This window comes from Erpetoichthys calabaricus, chromosome 2 (genome assembly GCF_900747795.2).
Source record: "Erpetoichthys calabaricus chromosome 2, fErpCal1.3, whole genome shotgun sequence".
NCBI lineage: Eukaryota > Metazoa > Chordata > Cladistia > Polypteriformes > Polypteridae > Erpetoichthys > Erpetoichthys calabaricus.
In genome coordinates, this window is record NC_041395.2 from 139,093,041 (window position 1) to 139,116,125 (window position 23,085).

Here is a 23,085-nt window from a genome sequence, read left to right on the forward strand (position 1 = left end):
CTCAAACAGAGAACACTCTACAAATTTCTGAAATATCAATAAATAAAAATCGGGAGTGGTCTCCCCTAGACTTTCTCGTAAACTCAGATATGGGGATGGATGTTTGAAGAGTAAACCGTAAGACAATGATTATATGTTTATATTATGTACATTACAGAACCATCAACAACAAATCAAATTAATAATATATTGAACAATTACTATAAAAGTAAAGTTGAATAAATTGGATTCTGCAGCTACATGAATAAAAGGTATAGTAACACTTCTGGTTAATGGAAATAGCCCAAAAGTTGATAGAAATCCACATTTTGTACCCAATACTTGTATGGTTGACCTAAGTGAAAGTGTACTCAAGTTATTGTGTTTACATACCCACACACACAGATACAGAGACATAATGCCAAAAATGGTATTTTCAGACTCAGGGAGGTCTAAAACGTTGAGATACATCAAAATCTGGAAATGGAATTGTTGGAGGATTCCAATACTTTCCCTATACTTTCTTGTATACAAAGTCAGGGAGGTCTAAAATGTCGAGATTCATCAAAATCTCGATATCGAATCTTTGGACGATTACAATGCTTTCCCTATACTTCGCACACGAGAAAGTAAAAAGCATTGATGAATTTTCAAAATTATTTATCTTAAAACAGAGGAACCTCTATTGCTGATTAATTTGCTGCTGCAAATTTGCTTTGAGAGATGTTATTTCTTTTTGTGTATTTTGCATACTGTCTGATAGCTGTTCCTGATAGCAACAGATTTCCAGTACTAGTTATTGAAATTCTAGCAGAGTTGCATGCAGATGAGATCTCGCTGTCACATCGATGGCTTGTGTAAATCTCTGTAAAATAAACTTAGTTTTCCTGCCACTTTAAAATCGTACCAGATTAGCTAAATGATCTTCATAGCCATAAAATTAAAAATAAAAATTGTGTGTGAGCGAGAGTTGACATTCAATGAACCCTGAGCCTGAAGTACACTGCATGCAACACTGCTGCAAGTAACAAGGAAACCATGGGAGTTTTAGACTACACAAACAGAAGAGATGCTCATTTGTCTGATGTTTCGTGTTTTTAGTGTCACAGCAAAATGGAAGACCTAAAAAGATTGGCTAAGATTGTGGATGAACTTGCCATACTTAGGGGGGGAGTAAGCTTGCGATACTCCGTAAATTACAACCACGAGGCAGTCAATTGTTTCACACTGCAATTCCTAGTTGTGAAATTTGACATCCTCTAGGCAACTGTAGTCGCTTTGACGGACAAGTCTTCCAACTAGAAGTTGTGTAGTGTTCTGTCAGCCTTACTTGTAGCTATGTAATGCATATAGTGAATAAACATGTACTTAGTATTAACATACATTTTGAACAATTTTATGGCTGTGTTATCTGCTGAATGCTATCAGCAGTCAGGTTCCACCCTCACTACCACCCATTATGCCTCCTTCTAGGCATCACCCAACATTCTCCACATTCTCTCCACTCTCTGCCACTGTTGTTTCCAACCTCCTCTCCAGTCAGCCAACTACCTGTCCAATTAACCCTATCCCCTCACATCTCCTTCAGGCCATCTCCCCCTTACTCATTCCTGCAATTACACACATCATTAACACCTCACTCATCTCAAGCACATTTCCTACCATCTTCAAACATGCTCTGATAACCTCACTCCTCAAAAAAGTAACACTCGATCCATCCCAAGTTAACAATTACTGCCTCGTCTCTCTCCTTTCCTTTCTTTTGAAAATACTTGAGTGTGTTTTTTTCTAAATAGGTCACTGTGGAGTTTGCATGTTCTCCCCGTGTCTGCGTGGGTTTCCTCCGGGCGCTCCGGTTTCCTCCCACAGTCCAAAGACATGCAGGTTAGGTGGATTGACGATTCTAAATTGGCCGTAGTGTGTGCTTGGTGTGTGGGTGTGTTTGTGTGTGTCCTGCGGTGGGTTGGCACCCTGCCCGGGATTGGTTCCTGCCTTGTGCCCTGTGTTGGCTGGGATTGGCTCCAGCAGACCCCCATGACCCTGTGTTCGGATTCAGCGGGTTGGACAATGGATGGATGGATGGATGGATAGGTCACTTCCTTCCTTGTACAGAATGAATTGCTCGATACCAACCATTTCAGCTTCAAGTGGAATCACTCAACTGAGGAGGCTCTACTGACTGTGGTTGACCAACTACAACTTGCTAGAGCTTCCAACATGTCATCAGTCCTGATTCTGCTAGACCTCTCGTCTGCCTTTGACATGGTCAACCATGACATACTCATTGCCAGCCTTTCTGACCTTGGCATCACCGGGATGCTCTAAGATGGGTTGAATCCTACGTCTCGGTGTGTCCTGGCAAGGAGAGTTATCAAAGGTGCATCAGACATGCACAGGGGTGCTCCAAGGATCGATGCTGGGTTCTTTGATTTTCTCTCTGTATATCACCTCACTGGGCTCCATCATCCAATCCCATGGGTTCTCTTATCAGTACTATGCGTATGATGCACAGGTGTATCTGTAGTTCCCTCCTGAGGACAACACAGTATCAGCTAGAGTCCATTCATGACTTACTGATATCTCAACCTAGATGAAGGACCACCAGCTACAGCTCAACCTGGCAATAACCGAGCTTCTTGCGATTCCAGCCAGCCAGTCTGTTCCACTCCCCATCTCTGTACAGCTTGGCTCACTATGACTAACACCTGTGAGGTCAGTACACAGCCTTGGGTGGTGACTGATTAGCAGTTACCTTTTTCTGACCACATTTCTACCGTTTCCCTTTCATGCAGGTTCACATTGTACAACATACACAATATCAGACCTTATCTGACGGAATATGCAGCACACCTTCTGGTCCAGGCTTTGGTCTTGTCATGTCTGGACTACTGCAACTCACTTCTAGTAGGAGTATCCGCATGTGCTATCAAGCCGCTGCAGATGGTCTAGAATGCAGGTGCCCATCTTGTATTTAACCAGCAGAGACAGGCACATGTTATTCCTCTCTTCAAGTTGCTACATGGGCTCCCTGTAGCAGCACACAATAAGTTCAAATCCCTGATGCTTGCCTACAGATTTGTCAGTGGGTCAGCACCTGAGTATATGGACACACTGGTGAAGTGCTATGCTCCTTCTTGCCCACTCAGGTCTGTCAGGGAACAGTGTCTGGTGATGCTGCCTTTGTGTGGTATCAAGTCTCAATCCAGACTTTTTTCCTGTGTAGTTCCTAGTTGGTGGAATGAGCTGCCCACCTCCATCTGAACTGGTGACTCCCTCAATGTATTTAAGAAGCAACAGAAAACCTATTTTTCTTCAATATCTGTCTAATTGATTGAGGAGAGGAAAAAAAAAACGCTCTGTGATCTTTCATATTCTTGGCTGTTTTGTTATTACATTCCGTTTAATTGCTTTATTAATTGTTAATTTGTGTTTGTAAATTTATTAGGTATTACATCTTTTTCACTTGTGGCAATCAATCTTTGTTACCTGTCCTACTACACTTGCTGAACAAACAGTCCCTAGCCTAATGTTACTCAATTATGTTTACCTCTTTTGTAAGTAACTTTGGATAAAAGTGTTTGCCAGGCAAATAAATGTAAATGCTATAATGATGCATTATTTCACTGACACTATAATGTATTGGCAATGTGCCACAATGAACGTCATAGTCCATCTCAGCCAAAAATCTTAGCTTGAGATTTTGTAGGATACAGTGATCCTCCGCCTATCGTGGAAGTTACGTTCCAGACCCATCAGCGATAGATGAAAATCCACGATACATAAAGCACATATAAACATTTTTTTTATAGTTTAAGCCTTAAAATACCCCTCCCACACGCTTTAAACACATGTAAACTTATTAAAACACCCTTTGTAAACACATATGATATGTGGATGTCGGGCTAAGGATAGGAGTAATATATCTCTATTTAAAAAAAAAAAATCTTGGCAGGGAGACAAGGTGTGATCTTCTCGGAAGAAAATTTGACGTCCCGCAAGAGACATTTTAACATCACGCAAGACAAGGCAGTGAGACTGAAGGACAGCTGCTGTACAGGCTTTTAAATGATCGATGCACAGAGCGACAAGCAGAACAGGCATCTTGGCAGAAGGAGTGCAAAGCCAGTAGCTGATCCATCTGCTTCTCCTTAGCGTGTGTTCAGCTTCCCCCCTTCACAACGCGAGTGGGAGAGATGCGAAGTGGCAGGAGCGCGCCTCCAGGGGGGTTGAGCGAAGCGATCGAGACATGATCATCTTTGAGAGACACTTTGACGACAAGTGAGACTAGACACTACAACCTTAGGAAGCAACACTTGTGAAACGGTGACTTTTGCACGTCATGCCCTACTTACAAACAATTTAAAACAAGTTCATGGACATCTAACCTCACAGTTGTTGGAATGCTTTTGGCAGACATACTTCAGGTGCTCCCAGCTCTTAAAACACGACAAGCAGAACACGCAGCTAGCCAGCAGCAAGCTTCTCCTTAGCGTGCGTTCAGTCCTGACTGCCCCCCTCCTTCTTCAGAATGCTAGCGGCACAGACGCGAAGTGGCAAAAGGACAGCTGCTGTACAAGCTTTTACGTGATTGACACACAACTGGCCAGCAGAAGCAGCAAGACAGCAGCTGAACTGATCGCATCTCTTTAGCGTGCAGCGTTATAAGTCCCACGAGAAAGATTTAACCACGCCCGGGGCAGGAAATAAAGGACAAATATTGTTTTTACAAAAGTTTTAAAGTACAAATGAAAATAATACATATGTACCAATTTCCATGAAAATAAAAATCTCTTTAAATTGTTTATCCAGTAAACCAAACCCGGGGGTGGGCAAGCGAAGCCCCCTAGTAATAATAATAATAAATCCGCAATGTAGCTGGGGCTCGATAGCTGAACCGCGATATAGCGGGGGATCACTGTACTTCTAAAAATAAGAAATATGATCTGCAATTTGCCATTGGCCCTCTACAACTTACACAAGTACATAAATCTAACAAATTTTTACTCGACATATTTTAAAAACTGTAGTCTATGAAAGCTATTTAGGCCACCACAAACCTATAGTATGTGGGCTTGGTTTTATGTATTATGGCATCAAAGTTAAATGTGCCTTAAATACTGATGGGGACAAAGGGCATGCAGTCGAACTGCAGTACCATCCATTTACCCAGCTGAGGGCACTTAAAATCCACTGCAGATACAACCTGGGGGGTTAAATAAAATTATTCTGTCCATAAGGTTTTATACTACCTGCATAATGTATGCTGCTCATGATACGTGTCTAACTTTAAAGAGATTTTTACTTTACAATAATGGAATTTATGTAGATCATAAGTCCATCAAAGAACCCGTCCTATCAAACAAATTGTGCAGTTTGTAGTTCAGTGATGAAAGAGAATAGAATAAAAATGAAAAAGGTTCTTTGGTATGAGGAGAAAAATGTGATCATAAAAATGTTTTAATTTAGTACTAGAAAACAAAGCAATGAAGATTTATAGAGACAGATCTCTACAGACCTCTTTTTCCCCACATTATTCGAGAAATTGCAAAATCTGCTAACACCGATTCCTCTACTAGGTGAAATTCTTTAAACATGAGCTTTCTTAATCAAAAAGTGGTTTATTTCTATGGGAGCATTACTTATTAAAATAGACGTATTTTAGCAACTGTAAATGTAGAATAAAAGTTTTTGCAATAGGTTTTCTTTTATTGTTGCTCACTACTTTAATTCCATGCCAGCAGAAACATAGTGGATACAGAAAGTATTCAGATACCTTCACTTTCTGCACACTTTAAAATGAAATCTAGAACACAACACAATAAATGGGCGAATTTGCCATTTTTCCCCATCAGTCTACACTCAATAACAGATAATGACAGAGTGAAATATGAATACTAAATACTAGTGAACCTCTGAAATTACCGTAAATCTAGAACACAACACAATAATGTGTGCAGAAAGTGTGTGGCATTGTCCAGATGCATGTCAAAATTTGTTTTAGCCATGGGAAAAGATACAGTGCCTATAAAAAGTATTTACCCCTTTAGAAATTTTCACAATTTATTGTTGGAATTTAGGGAGAGAAATACTTAAGCAATTAATTATTTAGAGATCTGGGGGGTATTTTCCGTACGTCGCTTAAATCATCCGAGATCAGATGCCTCATCTTGGATGAGTTAATGCCAGTGAAACTCATCTGGGATAAGTCGGTTTTTCAAACACAGCCGTGCAGTAGATTAGTCTAGCTGGATCTAATCATCCGAGATGAATGCGCGCGCCCGCGCTGAGTGAAAAGCCCATATATATTGAGTCTAGAAAACATGATCAGCAAGCCTTTGATAGGCTGTAACAAAATGACGAAAGAGCGAGCGCATTTTTTTTCACACAAGCGGAGCAAGACCTTTTATACGAAGGACATGAAGAATTTCAAGATTTAATATGCACAAGGGGTAACACTGCAAAAGCAGCCCAAACCAGAAAAGACGGCTGGCAAAAAGTGGCCGACAAATTAAACTCTAAGTAGTGTGCATTGTACTTACTGAATGCAGCGTTTCATTTCATATGTGTCAGATTAATTAGATAGATAGATAGATAGATAGATAGATAGATAGATAGATAGATAGATAGATAGATAGATAGATAGATAGATAGATACTTTATTAATCCCAAGGGGAAATTCATATTTAATATGCCATAATTCCAGATCAAACGTGAGCACAAGGAGAACGTGGGAACAGGTTAAAGTGAAGTACAAGAATATACTTCAAACTGGTAAATATTGGTATTTAACTATTTAAAGAATTGTTGACATAAAGAATCATATATAATATAAAAAACATTCTTTTTTTTTTTTTCTTTTTATTAATTTTTATTGTAATCATTCCATACAAATATATCAATTTATAACCAAACAAAATTGAAGACAAATCAATCCCCACCCCTGAGAAGGAGAGCTTAGCTAAAGGAGAATTGCTTAGGGCTTTTTAATAAGACAACAATAAGCAAAAGAAAGGGAGAAATAAATATATATGTAAATAAGAGATGGGGCAGGGAATTAAATGCAGTAATAGTTATTTCTCTTATTCTAAAATAATATTGATCAGATCCTGCCAGGTTTTGAAAAAAATTTGTACAGATCCTCTAACTGAGAATTTGATTTTTTCCAATTTCAAATAATATAAAAGATCGGTTTCCCACTGACTTATCAGAGAAGAATTAGGATTCTTCCAATTTAACAGAACAAGTATGCGTGCCAATAGTGTAGTGAATGCAATCACTGTTTGCTTGTCCTTCTCCACTTCAAGTCCGTTTGGAAGAACACCGAACACAGCTGTTAATGGGTTAGGAGGGATTGTGACCCCAAGGCTGTCTGAAAGGCACTTAAAAATTTTGGTCCAAAATTATGTTAATTTGGTGCAGGCCCAGAACATGTGACCCAGTGAGGCAGGAGCTTGGTTGCAGTGTTCGCAGGTTGGATCCTGCCCTGGAAACATTTTGGACAGTTTTAAGCGTGACAGATACATAATTTTTAGTTGAGTAATTCTATGCTTTGCGCATATAGAGCTCGAGTGAATTCTCTGCTTTGCTACCTTCCACTCCTTTTCTGATATATTAAGAGATCTTCTTTTTAAAGAACATTAATTCTAAAGCTAATAAGAAGGCAGACAAGCAAAAAACAGGTGGAGGTCCATGCAGTCCAGACCTAACCCCTGCAGAAGAGTTGGCTATCCAACAAAATGCCCATCGCCCTGTTTCTGAGGGCATTCCAGGGCAAAGCTCCTCCTCAGAACCAGTGGCAGGATACAGTGGTCACTTCATTTCAGGTAAAGGATAGTCATTGCATACATTTGTCATCGATGTGTGCCATAGGTATGTTCCATATAGCCCTCTTTTATGTTGGGTCAGTTGCAGGGAATGTCATATCCCTAGAACCTGTGTCTGACCAACGAGATATTGACGAAGGTCAAATATTTGATGAAGACACTGTGTCAGATTATTCGGATCTGCGTACAATCCAGTGCCCCAATCACATTTGGAAATCCTGGGTAATGAGAATGTTAGGCTGATTGTGAGATTCTTTATGGAACTGTGGGTGTTTTTGCCTGTGTGTTGCCTATGTGCAATGGCATGAAATGCCTCTTTTATTGTCTGCACACGCAGGTGTCCAGGAAACACTATGAAAACCCGAAGGAAATATTTCAGAGCCAAACAGACTTTATGAATTGCCTGGCAAACTGCACTTTTAGATAGATTTTCCGCATCGCCTACAGTATATAAAAAAAGTGCCGCTTGCAAAAAACCTCAAAGCAATGCATACTGTCTGTGTGGTTGTGAGAGCCCGACTTCGCCTAGTTTGACTTCGAATATAAGGTGCTAATAAATCTTTGAGGAACAATATTCCCCTTCGGTTAAAGCGGTATCTTTCGAAAACAATTTCCTCCGGGAGCAATAAAGGATCTTGCCGATTGTGCAAAACCCTCTCTATATGAAATTCTCTTCTTATAATTTGAGCACCGATATCAATTGGTCGCTCATTCATGAACGGTGAAGCCATGACTGAATGAATTCCATGCACTGACACTGATTAAGTGTGTGAGCTAATCCTTGTTTACATGGAACAAACCTGCTCCGAGCAGGTTTGAGGATTAGGATGTGTTGCTATGACAATACATCCAGCAAGAGTTTCGAAAAACCGACAGATCCAGGATCATGCCAAATCGTCAACAATTACATCCGGCTAAACGAGTAATCCACGTACGAAAAATACCCCCCTGTTCTCACTTTCCTATTAAAGACCTTTTTTCTGTTTGAGCAGTATCAAAAATGCCACATTAAAACACACTGTGGTTTGATGTTGTATAACAATAAAATGTGAAAACTTCCAAGGGGAAGGGGGGGTGGATCCTTTTTCTAGGTACTGCAAATAGCACATTTTCCAATTAGGAACATATGTATCAAACAACAAAACTAACTAATTCATCCATTATCAAACCCAATTAATCTACTTTAAGGCTCAGAGGCCTCTCACTCAAAAAGGGCCAGTTTAAAGTTAACAATTAACCAAAACATGTATTTTTGGGAAACCCTCACAGACATGTTGACAGCATGCACACTACACACAGAATTCCAAATGAAATTTGAACGTGGGGCTTTGTAGATACAACCACTATAAACTACAGGAACAATTTGTCCAGTTGGGCAAAATATACTATATATAAAATTATATCGATTTCCCAGTCTCCAGCAACTCGTGTAGTTATATTTAAAGTTCATCCCTATTATTACTTTTTGCTCATTGCAAGGCTTTATTAAGTTTGAAACTGCAACATTTTAAACATGAACTGCATGTTTGTTGGTATGGCACATATTAGGCATCAGGGAAATGAAGATTTTTTCCCCTAGAGGCTTTTCTCAGTTGCCTCCATAACAAAATTAAGGAGATAATTATTAATTGTGGGCCATTACAACATGACAAGGATGTTAAAATATAAGCACTTGTAATAGTCATTCAAATATTTAAAGATTTTTGGAGCTATTCTTCTATTTGGCTTAAAAATTGCATACGCTAGTGCATGGTCTGTTTGTTATCTTCCACATCTTCCATCTTAGAGTGACATTCTAACACCTTTGTACAGAACACAACAACCTCAAAGCTGATTAATCAGTTTTAAAATCACGCCAACCTGAACCTGTTCTGGCATAATTTGCACACAAGTCTGGAACCAATCCTGGAGAGGGGTTGGTATGCTTATGCATACACCCACTCTCACACTTACAATGACTTGTTAATCTAACCTGCACATCTTAGGGATGTGGGAGGAACTCCAGTGCACTTGGAATAAAATGCACACAACTCACCAATGAGTATGTGCAGACTCAATAGAGGAAAAGAACAGGGTGCTCAGGATAAACCCAGGATGCTGGATCTGTGAGACTACAGTACTAACCATTGTGTCATTCTTCACAGAATAAGGTAAAATATTCTAAAATTAATACAATATGAAATAAAAATGTATTATTATTTAGGATTGTGTCATTTGACTTATGATTAGAAGAAGAAAAAAAAAAACAGGAAATATACAACCCAAAGCAAAAATTGTTACATTCTTTACTTTCCTTTGTGACCTGTAGGGTCACCACTGAGCTGACTGAAGAAAAAAAAAAACCCTCAAACACACCAACACAAGTTCCAGTTCAAGTAATTTCATTTAACAGATACCTTCACAGGACTTTTGTATCATTAATAGACTCACCCAAGCACAATGTTTTTCTCCCCCTCTCTTTATCCCTGCAGCTCCTCCAGTAGCACCCATGGAACCCAGTAGGGCTGTCTTAAAGGGACTGCAACTCCCAGCCTGCCCTGCAGGTAACCATGCAGGCACCACAGCCAAGGGAGACTGTCAGCTATTTTATCCGGGGAACAAATAATTAATGTGGGTGATCTCCCCCTCTCCTTCCATTAAACTGGCTTCCCAGCCAGGTAAGGACCCTTGCACCATCCCTGCCAGAACACCAGCCCATGCTTGGTGTCCATGAAATACCCAGTGTTATCTTGATACATTTAAAACATTAATATACCTTGTAGGCAGTGGATGTACATTTCCAGATCCATGTATTTGATCTGATCACATTGTGATAATTAACTTTGAAAAACATTGTAACACTCTTGTCTCTTGTAAATCATCTTAACTATGTTCAGGTGACTTCAGTGTATCATTTACTGTTTTTCTTTCAGTCTTCTAGAATATAATCACAATATTTTAAATTAGTTATCTGTAGATTCTGCATCACTGATGCCACTGACGTAAACTCACACACAGTGCCTTTTATTTAAGGGATTACTTACATTAACACGGATCGACCTTGGACTGGAATCCTGCTTCATCATCAATCTAGTGGATGGTTTTCCAAACCATTGTCTTTGCTGAAAGATGCCTTATGCTACTGCACCTAACTTCAAAACAAAATGTCTTGTACCTACACAATGTAGAATCATTTATTATCTAATTTAAACTTGAATGTAAAATATACTTTTTTTTTTTTTTTTTTAAACTCATACAGGATGGACTGCTGCTTTCATCTGTGGAACTACAATGCAATGTTATTAACTGATCACTGAAAAGCAGCACAGGACCAACAGGAGATCCAACTACATAAAGGTGACTCTCTTCCTTTTGTGTTGCTTTGCTTATGTAATTACATCTCTTGATTATTTTAAAATAGTGCATTGTAAAAATTGCTACATAAAGTAGACACGCATCCACAAAAGTTTCAACCTAATCATTTATACTTGGATGTGTACTTATTTATTGATTTACTTTAGCCACTGGCCAGTTCAATGATTCTTTCAATGTCATACAAAGAATCAGTGAAGACAAACATTTCTGGTTATATTCTTCCATTTAAAAAAAAAAAACACAACAAAACTGTACGGGTAATTTAAAAATATTAAGGTACTTGATATATTCCAAAGAATGCAGAGTTCAAAGATTAAAAAAAATTCAAACATAAGGGCATCATTGCATCAATAACCAAAGCGTCCCCAGCCTGATCCCACAAGGTTTGTTGCTAGGGCTGCTAGTTTGCTTTGTTAACTGACTATCAAGAGAATGAGCTGTGGAAACACCACACGTATGTCACAGATTCCAGCTTTACAGAGTTTACCCATCACTATTAAAACTGGATCTATTGAATCATAGTTTTCAGTAAATTATCTATAGACAAACAGACATTCTCAAGAATTCATTAACTTAGAAATGGTAATGCCACACGAACTGGACAGAACACAAGATGCAGTGGCTGTGTCATATAAAGCTAACCATTCAGATTTATTGTACTTTATTTTTTGCTTGTTAAGATTAACCAACCAAACATTCATATTCATATAGCATTAAACTCCAGGATCATCTGTCCTTAAAACAGAACAGTAGCAAATAAATGTTATACCACTTAGTATCATAATATCCTGCATACAACTTGATAAAGGTTTTTTTTTTTTTTTTTAGAATATTAAAATGTAATTAGTGCTAACTAGTGCATAATAAAGGAATGCAAACAAGCTGTTGACACTAAATGCTGTATTTTAAGTTAAATATTACATTTAGCATATATTTAATTGGTCACTCTGGGGTTTATGTAATGATTAATTAGCTACTCAGGAACAGTTAGCAATGTCACTCAATACTATTCATAAACATATGAGGGAGCACAAAGCTATTTTGATTTTTCACCCAACCCCTTGTATGATATACCTTTGCACTGCTTCCTTTTATTATCTTCACAATAATTTCTTAACCTAGTTTTTATAAGATTCCTGGAGCCTAATTGGTGTGTGTCATTATTGTATAATGTAGCACATGGAGAGATTTAACAATTGCTGCCTGGCTCTTTTACAATTGTATCACTGTAATGGCAAAAATTTGAATGCTACACTCGGAAGGAATCATTTCCATTTGGCAAAATATGCTTCACCAGTTAAAAAACAAAAATGTACTGTAAAATCACTGCTGATTTTGTGAAGGTGTTATGAATGTGTACTGTATGCCGAATAACCAAAAAACACTCACAGGTATGTATCCGAGTTAAGTTTTCCTCTTGACTGAAATTCCTTAACCCACAATACATTGCTCTTCTAAACCTGCACATCCTAATCAGGGTCCTGACATGACAGTGGGCATCCCAGCAATAACAGAAGCAAGGCAGGAACTAACTTGACTGGAATGCTGATCTGCATATAAACACAGCGACAGTCACTGACAGTGGAAAAGCTGCAGACAAGATGACTTTGGTATAGGAGTGTAAACTAGAATCACTTAAAGAAATCAATGTGAGCAAAGTGCAAAGCATATATAAATCACAGAGAATGCCCTAAGTCAGACTGAAGGCAAGTCCAACCAAACTGAAGGAGAAATACTGTATAACCCCTTATCCCTGATTAAAGTCAAAACACAGAATTGTACAAGAGTCACAGGGGATATGTTTCGTCATATTACATGAGCAAATTCACTTGCTATAATTCTAAAAGTTAGTTATTTTCGCATTTATGAGCTTACTGCTGCACCATTTATCTAAAAACATCAAAAGCATGATCAACTAAGATAACATGTTTAAATTAAAACAAATCAAACAGATGTACTAATGGCAATTACATATTTAACAGAACATCTAAAAACTGTCCAAAGTTTTATCCTCACATTTCCGGAGCAATATTCATGTTGTAGTGAATTTTGATTGTATTAAAGTTGTGCCTGGATATTTGAATTGTGTGTCTCACTTCAGTCAGTGATGGTGCTTTGTAAGCAAAATGTTTAGTGTATTACTTGTTGTTTCTATAGGTGGTTCAATAATCTGGTACTAGAGAAAGCCTGATAAAACAACACTAAGTTTTATTATTCCAAGAAATGTAAAATCTGTTATGATTAAAGTGTGTCCAGACAATCCATGGAAAGATGATTAGCTGAAAAATATTTTCTGTACGAAAAAAAATGTAACATTTGGGGCATCTATGATAAAGAATCAATACAATAATTTCAGCAAATATGATTAATGGATTCATTATTCCTGCTTGGTTCAATTTTTAATCCCAAATATCTTTTTTTTCCTCCAAAACACTATACAGGAAATTAATATGAACAAGTGCCAATGTCAATGTCATACCATGTAGAAAAGCTTAAAGTATCTGTTCTTTGATTGAGCAAATAAGGAAATACTCTTTATTCTGCATTTCAATAAAAGGCAAAGACTTCCTCTGTACTAAATTATTTGTTTATCGACATAAATGATGAAATAATTTAAACATTTCCATTTTCAAATCATAATCCATTAGAAAATATTATAAAATGTATATTAAACAGCACTGTTTGTATATGCAATGACAAATCCTTTCAGGGTTCTTGCTTGTCTATTATAAAGAAAAAACAACTGTTTGTTTCTCTCTGAATTGTTAATTCATCATTACTTACATTCAATGATAACACAAACTAATTTACAAAAAAAACAACTAAGGAGTGAACCACATTTTGCAGGCCAAAGTAAAGCTGCGACTGGATGCAAAAAAAAAAAAAAAAAAAAAAAAAAAAACAAATAAAAAAAATAAAAATCTTTAAAAATATTAGTATACACAATGAAGCAGTGTAACTTGTAAGCTGGGAATTGAACTTTAGGAAAAAAAGGTGAAAAAAGTACAAATACAATAATTTACAAGGTTGGTCATGATGAGCAATCCTGCCTGTATATACAGAAGTCTCTTTTGCTCATTTGGTTCTTGCTAGTTATTTCCATATGGAAAAATGGTAGCATGCCAGTGAAATCCTCCTCAGATTGCTGATCACAAAATCATAGTCTTGCGACATGAGATGGGTCTTCAAAAGGAAAAGGAGGAATAATCCCAAAATAAAAGAGCTCCCAAGATCCTTCAGACGTAGAAAAGTCGCACCCTAGAAGTGCTTACAAGGAGATCATCATCAAAAAATTTGGTCTCAATGACAACATTACCACTGTTAAAGAAAAATAAAGATAACATGAACAAGTTATCATACTGTTAATCCATTATTTTGTGCAAGTGGTCTAGAAACAAATTGTTACAACAATGTTTGAAATTTCTCCATATTTTTTGTTCTTTTTACATTATATACCTTTTTTTAGTGTCGTTAAGATTAATTTGTTAAATTAAAGGAATGGTCCACCAAAAAAACGATAATTTGTATTGATAGCTAAGAATAAAATGTAGCTGATTAAATGGGCTGTCGCATAATCCAAATGTCAGGTATCCAGTCATGCTTACAATGTTCAAAACGCATTTATTTTTGCCAAAATATTAAACCATTTTCAAGAAAACCTCTCATTCATGACAATGAAACATGCCCAAGTAAGACTGTGTACTCACTCACAGGCTCGTCCTGCCCGCTGATAGCTCATTCAAAAGCTACCATGGTGCTTCATGCATTATCAGCATTGTACACTGTGGTCTGAGTTGGGCAATTAGAGATTATAAATTAAAGAAAAGCAAGAGGACACTTTTTCAAGTTAAAAAATATGCCCGGCAATTGTTGATTTCTGGTTCAGTTTAACAAACTACTGTTGAATAATTCCAAAGTACTATAATTTAGGAGTATACAAAGTAGCGCAGCAGCCAAGTAGTAAGCAGGATTCCAGGCCAATAAATGACATGGGAGGCAGGCCTTTACTTTTTAAAAGCTTGATCTTGTTTGTGCATGCTTCATTTAGGGTTGGATTGATACTACAATTTTGACTTTGGTATCGATACCAGCTTTTAGACCTCAGTATAGGTAACAAAACGGGTCACAACCTTAATTCAGTTTCACTGGCACACTCTGTCTAGTTGCACATCTCCCTGGTGGGCTGTGCCAACGCACCACACTGCACACCACTTCCATCTTGACATCAAGTGTATATCAAAGCAATGGGGCTTGGGTTGGAAATTGCCTGTGAAGTCTTAATCTTGTTGAAGAAAACAGTGGCTGGTCCCCCACAAAGTCTCAGTAGTATGGGTTTGAGTGGAAAGCTTTACTTACAATACCGAAGATCTCCAAATGCTGCTACCATACCATTTTACATTTTGGGGTATTCTCTACTTTTCCAAGACCGATATACTATGCAACACTAATTTCACTGTTGTGCATGATAAGATTTTCCGAAATTGTTTTTTGCTAAAATAATGTCAAACAATTTGGGACATAATTATGATGGAATTCCTTACATTTGGATCATGCAACAAAAGTGGAAATCTCTTTCATAGTTATTTTGATATTGTTTGCTGTTGCACTATTATTGTCCCCATTAAAGCCCACTGTTACTGGGTTTTTTTTTTTTTTTTTTATCTTTTAAATACTGATTCTCTATGAAAACTTGGCGAAGTAAGTAACTGATAGAAAAATAATTATTTTGGTGGAGTATTTCTTTAAACATTCTTTACATACTTAGGTGTACTCACACTAGGTTAATTTGTTCCATACCATGCCCAAGCACAATTGTCCCCTCTCTCCCGCTGGCCTGCACTCACACTGCGCTTAACATTCTGGACCCAGGCACGCTTTCATCATCACCATGTGATTTCATGTAAAGCCAAAACAAAATGGGAACGCGAAGTAAAAATATGCATGCCAAAATGATTTTACTTATTTTGTGATTGTTTTGGAGTCATGTAGGGAAGAATAACGCTCTACTCTCTTTCTGATTTATGAAGTGTGCAGCACAGTGTTTTGCTGTTAGTCATGCTGCACATACGAGAAGATTTTTACACAGACAAATGATGTTAAGAGCAATTTGCAGCTTTTCTTGCCAACTACAGTTCACATTCATGTGTAAGGCAAAAATAAAAACCTGTTTGGAATTCAAAAGGTATTGAAAGAAATGAGAAATACGCTATCTGACTTGTCTTATCATTGAAGTCATTGTCTGTTTTCCATGCTGGGGCACATTTAGCGTTCACACTGTTCCAGAATGCTACTGAACTGTACTCTAGCCTATCTCTTCCAAGCGGGCCAGGGCATGGTATGGTAGGTACGGTTGGCCCAGCATTGAGCAGTCACACTAATCAAACGAACTAGAATTTGCAGGGTTACATGCCGACAACAAACGTGCTTGAGCATGGAACAAATTTCCAGTGTGAGTACACCCTGAATTTTATGGTAAGCTATTCTTAAATTTCAAAATATGAAAAAAAAAATCTTACGTTAAAACATTTGCTGGCATCATCTGTGATTCTGGTGCTGCTTCTATCAAAGACTGCCATGTGTTTGTGGAATTTGGAATTACAAAGCCAAATTCAAAGAACCACTCTGAAAAGAAAAAAAATGTTACTGAACCAGAAATTTTTCTGTATGATTGCAATTGTAAGACATTTCATTACTTATAACATATATAAACCAACTGGGATTTTATAGGCATCCAATGACTATTGTGGTAAATGATGTACATCACACTGAGTAAAAGAAAAAAAGGCTTCAAGATGTACACTGATGATCAGCAATTAAGCTAATATGCAGAGGACAGTAATACTGTATGCGCAGGCTAAATAAATCCTAGTCTGCTCCATGGTGGAACTAAAGTTGGAAACAAACCATGGATGAAGCTAAAACAAAATCCCTGCTTTTAGGTTAATAAGCTGGGTCCCTCTCACACACCTAATCTGTGTGCTGTGTGCTGGTACCGACTCTAAGCAAAGAGTGAGTGAATAGATACTTTTTAAAGACCTAAGTCTTCTAAGACCTGCAGCTGTTGCAACCAAATCCCAGAATGAACAAAGTACGATTTTTTGCCTTCAATGCATCCTGACATTTCTGCAGTATATGATCTAATTATTTGTAATCCACAACCATCTCTCCATTGCTCGCCCTAAACCCTGCCCTCCACACAGGCGATGATATCATACATTGCTGATGTTTTGAAATGATAATATGAATTTTTAAATACATGGCACAGCCCTATTTCCAGCTACATATAAAACTTTTATTCAGTAAAGAGTGACAACTCTCTCTGTTTATGTGAAATAATAAATCTACTCTATGGGTGAGTTTTTGGTTACTCTATTCTGCTGTTTGTAAAAAGCTATGTGCATATGTGAGACACCACTCTCACAAGTGAAATGCTTAGGAAAACCTTAATCACTCCATCTCCACATTCTGTAATAATTTTGCAACTAATGATAGTTAGTAAGAAATCTTGTTGTGCCCCAAACTAACCTATACTCCATGGGTGACAGAGCCTTTAGCTCTACAGACTTTGGAATGATTTCTTTCAAACAACATCTTAAAACACATTTGTTCAGGAAGGCATTTAACTTACCCTGACATTCTGGCCTTTCTTTCAGTTTAGCATCTGGATAGACAAGGTAAAGATAATTTGTGCTTGTATCACAAACTATGCTATTTGTTCAGTTTTTTTTTTTGTATATCATTGTGGTTATTGTATTATATTCTATTCAATGCTTTGTATATCCTGTATTTATTTTTACTTAGTGTTTTATCCAGATATTTGTATCCAATGTTATACATTTCCTGTTGTTCTTTTTGAATTAGTGTGAAGAGCTTTGAACATAGAAAAGGTGCTTTATATAAATAAAATATATATTATTATTAAACATTATACTTTAATTTTTTCATTATTTCTATAACAACTGTTAGTGTTGCTGAGAACTCCACTGATAAATGTATCAATGAGACTGGAATTGACTTTGTTAATGAAGAGAACATGTTATTGTTTGAATCAAAAATCATTAGAAAACTTAAGAAAAGTTAACAGTGTCAAATAAAGCATACAATAACTAACACAAGTTTTAGACCCATTAAAATACCTAAAATGTTGCTGCAATACTATGACTGCAACAACTAATCAATGTCACTAATGATATTGATAATGAAAATAGTTGCTAAAGAAGTTTGTTATAGATGCATTGCTTTGTTACAGAGGGGATTGAATTTCAGTGTGGAATTATTGGTATTGCACCTTATTAACTCTGAATGCTTTAACTAAATAAAACAGGAAAATGCTGCAGTGCTTTCAAGGCAAAAACATTTAATTATTGCCACTTTTACCCCATTATCGAATTAGCTGAAAAATACAGGATTTGTGTATGCTTTGATAGTGCAATAATATGATAATCAACTGTCAATTGCGATTGTTTTAGTTTGTAGTATCATGCATTTGAGTCAGTTCAAATGATGAAATACAGTAGCCCAGTAAAACAAATCTTCACATTCATCCTCCCATTGTTATGAACATTGTTACAGTTATCTGTCTAACCCTCCATCCATTTTCTAATTGGCTTATCCAGATTAGTGTCATTGGACACCATTCCCTATACCAACTGCACTGGCCATGAGACAGGATCCAACCTTGGACAGGGCAGCACTCTTGCACCATGTCCACAAATCTAACTATAAAGGTGACAAAATGAAGTGTTTTAAATGTTAATTTCCAAATGCAAATTTACTTAGTGTTTGTAAAATTCTGCATTGGCAAGACAGTCACAAGTCTCAGTTTATAATGCTTTGAAGCACAAGGAAAATTTCTCCACTGATGCAAGGTGTGTTAACGGAACGACATAACTGCAGGGACACATTGTTAGTGAAACTACTAAAAAAAATGTAATTCATTGCAGTAAACAAAATTACCAAACACTAACTTTCTATTGTTGGTTGGAAGCCAAAATAAGATTTTTAGTTCTTAAAAACTAAAATGTTACTAAATTTGTTAAACCATGTATAACACATATTTGAACGGTACAGGAATAAATGAGATACTCTTTGAAATTAGGAGTAATTACTGGCCATACTGTCCAAATCAATAGTTAAGTCTGTTTACTTATGTGGGATAGATCGAAAAAAATGCAAAATAGGTAAAGTATCAGGTGTTTCTGATATATTACATTTGATTGTCCATTTAATATTACAAACCTCTTCCATCCATCCATTTTCCAACCCGCTGAATCCGAACACAGGGTCACGGGGGTCTGCTGGAGCCAATCCCAGCCAACACAGGGCACAAGGCAGGGAACCAATCCTGGGCAGGGTGCCAACCCACCGCAGGACACACACAAACACACCCACACACCAAGCACACACTAGGGCCAATTTAGAATCACCAATCCACCTAACCTGCATGTCTTTGGACTGTGGGAGGAAACCGGAGCGCCCGGAGGAAACCCACGAAGACACGGGGAGAACATGCAAACTCCACGCAGGGAGGACCCGGGAAGCGAACCCAGGTCTCCACAGATATGACCAGCTCAACATTCTGGCATTGTAAAACATGCCTCAAAAAAATTAAAATTGTTGTAATTAATTGTAGATTTTTGTTACAACCAAGTAGAGGAAAAATGATGGAATCACCTGGTAATTTGCATTTCTAAAACAAATACCTGCACAAGTCTAAATAGGCCAATTAGTCTGCAGTTAAAAGGGAGTGCTTGCAGACCTTACCAAGCTGTTGCACCTGCCTGATTGTCGGGAAACATGACCCCAACAAGACAGGGTTCCCACTCTTTTTAAGGAATCATTTTCCAGGACGTTTCCAGGAACTTTTTCCGGAAATTCATGACAGGATCTGGTCATACACTTTAGTCGCAGGCTTAACACCATTTTAATTTCTCTTTGATTATGCAGGGACTTACATAAAGGCAACACCAATTAATGCACTGATGTATAATGGAGTTGTTTGACCTCTTTTTGTTACACACTGTTTTAAACTGCAAAACTCTTTTAAAGAAATAAATGCCTCTTGGATTGTGGAAAACTATCCAAACACTGACATATACTGAGCAATTCCATAATGTTCAGTATAGAGCTGTTGATCACACCATGAAATAGGCTACCATAGTGACCTAATTTCAGTAAAAGTTACTTGCATATTACATATTATGTCATTGTTTGTATCAAATAAATTTATGTACAATGTTTGTATTAAACAAAACTGCATAAAGACCAATTTATTGCCTATATCATGTGTATGATGCCTATAACACTAATATATGCAACAATTGGCACGCGACAAAACAAAGTCAGAGTTAACTTTCAACTGGTAGCTTTACTGGGAATGCAGCAGCTGTAGAATTTGCATAAGTCAACGACAAAGATTATAATAAAGAACTTATCTTTGTGGGAAAAGAAGCAAAATACATCCATTTTAAATCATGATAGCCTTGCTATCAATTCCTGAGTTGAAAACTTGGTTAAACTAGAAAGAATACTAGGAACAAAGGATAAGAGCCTGAACTCCAGTATATTGGAAAAAAAACAATCTGTAAGTCACTGTAGGGTAACCTATGAAAAAGGCATCTGGTGTAGGCCTAGGTTTAGAAACAATGCTGGTGTTGCTCCTTGAGGTCTGATAAAACTGCATCCAGACTGATGACCTCTTTCTTTTTTTCAGCAACACTTTTACGATAGGCATTAGATTTTGTGAGCAGTGTAAAGTCCTGTTTTCTCTCAGCCTTCTCTGCCATTGCATCTGCTTCTTCTTGCATTGCCTCAAAGCTAGTGATTATTTTCTGTCTCTTTGCTGCCACTTTTGTGATTTCATAGCGGAGCTCTTCTCTTTGCTTGTCATCTTCAGTTTCCTTTTCCTTCTTTTTTTCATCATCAAGGTATTGGACATACAGCATCCTGGCATTTCTGCAATGCTGTAAGAGGGGCTTTGGCAATACTCCATCAAATTAGCCACCAGTCAAAGAATCTTGGATTAGGCGAAGAGACATCAGAGTCCTTCCTTTCAGATTTGTAACCAGCATGTCCTTATTCACAGAGTACCTTCTTTCGACCGCTGCTTGCCCATGTGACAATGTGAACAGGTCTTTCATTGATTTCCACAGAATTGCGTACTCTGCTTTGTCACCAGCAAATCTTCCCATGAAAATGTCCAGCCGACAGGAGCTACTTCTATACCCTTGAAATTCCTCCTTATGGTGCTGCACCATTTCAGTGAGGAACATCTTGTACTCACTCAGGATTTGGTCATAGTCCTCTGCTGTATGCCATTTGGCGTTAAGAAGCAGCTGTAAGAGCTTCTCAAACATGGAGATGGCACGCCTTTCATCGCTGATCATAGTTACTGGATCTAGGCATGCCATGTGCCTTACTGCTGCATAATTCAAAGGGCATTTGTCCAGCAGTTTCTTTGCTGTTGTGGACAGGAAGGCTACACATTCTCTCTGGAATTGTTGACCCGGCAGCGGTTTTTCAAGCAGCTTCTCTGAGGCTTTCTCAAGAGCTTGTTTGGTGGCAAAGCCAAGATCCACCTCTTCCAGTGGCAAATGGAGTGTTTTGTCCAGTACATCAATTTTAAGCATTTGGACAGGTGTTTTGATGTTATCCAGTACCTCCCTCTTCATAAAGCATGAAATCAAACTCTTCAGAAGGGCCTGAAGGTCTTTTGCCAAAAATGGCATCATGGGGGCATCAGTCTGGAAAGTCTCAAGAAAGGGTTTCAGCTGCCTTGCCACATAGGCAAAAAACTGTAATTTTGCCTCAAAAAGGGGGTCACCAACAGCCTCTCTGACCACAGTGTATGATGTTGACGTTGGCATTTTACTCTTTGGCAGTTTCTTGTAATTGTCGACAAATATTTCAACATGTGGCCACATCTTAAGTGCTCTCTCTGCCACTGGCAAGACCTCCACCCACCTTTGAACACAGAATATCAGAGGGAATGTTGATGTTTTGGTAATTTCAATAAAGTCATCCCGTCTGTCTGGTGTGTCATGAAAAAGCTGCCAAAGGGCTCTTAGTTTGTCACCTATCTTCCATCCACTTTCCTTCTCGCCTTGTTGGAAGCTTCCATGAACTGTATGAAGACCACAGGTTCCTAGGTTTATCAAGCTTCTGATATCTGGGGCCTCCTTAGACCTGTCTTCTTCAAATAATATGCTAACACCTAATGGGAATTGCCATTAACAGGCTAACAGAAATTAGCATCGCCGATTTACTTGACATGTTTAATATGCAACCTGGGTCCACATCAGACGGTATAAAGTAACAAAACTGTCAGTTGCACCATATGCACCGTGGTCATACTTACAGTCATGCACTCAGCAGAAATTTCACGTGATGAACTGATGTTCTGTTGTTCTCCTGTCAGCTACTGACAAGCTAGAGCAACGAAGGTCAAAACTCAAATATAATTGCCTATACATGTCTCAGTAGGTGGAGACATTGCGCAGCAGAGGCCACGACCTAGCTCAGCTGTCATCATATCTAGACTTACGAACAGCAAGCTGTTTCAAACAGAAAAATTAAAAAGCGAAAACAGAAATAAAATTCCAGGACAAGAAAGATTATTTCCAAGACATTTGGCCATTTCGATCAGTTTCCAGGTCATTTCAATGACTGGAAAATAACCCTCAAAATTTTCAGGTTTTCCAGGACGCGTGGGAACCCTGCAAGACAGCTGTTTGTTGAAACAATGGAAAGGATTTTAAAACTCCTTCAAGAAGGTAATTCAACATGAAGTGTGGCAAAGGATGTTTGTTGTTCCCAGTCAGCTGTGTCTAAAATTTGGAGCAAGTAAAAGCAAAATGGGAAAGTTGGGAAAAGGGAAATATACAGGTAGACCATGGCGGACATCAAAGCATTCCAGTCAAAAAACTCAAAT

The 23,085-nt window shown here is 37.9% G+C and overlaps 1 protein-coding gene and 1 long non-coding RNA gene across 2 annotated transcripts in view; one reads left to right on the forward strand and one right to left on the reverse strand.

Annotated features, from left to right (window-relative positions):
* LOC114646399 (uncharacterized) overlaps nucleotides 1–23,085 on the forward strand; it is a 113,825-nt gene that overhangs the window by 2,653 nt on the left and 88,087 nt on the right. The window contains exon 2 of the long non-coding RNA XR_003715329.2: nucleotides 11,041–11,138. This is a non-coding gene — a long non-coding RNA (uncharacterized LOC114646399). The remainder of the gene's footprint in view (nucleotides 1–11,040; nucleotides 11,139–23,085) is intronic.
* Nucleotides 12,042–23,085, reverse strand: part of pde6d (phosphodiesterase 6D, cGMP-specific, rod, delta) — a 57,615-nt gene continuing 46,571 nt past the window's right edge. The window contains exons 4-5 of the mRNA XM_051923997.1: nucleotides 16,673–16,778; nucleotides 12,042–14,474 (exon numbers count right to left, since the gene is read on the reverse strand). Coding sequence (XP_051779957.1) covers nucleotides 14,393–14,474; nucleotides 16,673–16,778 — 188 coding nt within the window. The 3' untranslated portion in view covers nucleotides 12,042–14,392. The remainder of the gene's footprint in view (nucleotides 14,475–16,672; nucleotides 16,779–23,085) is intronic.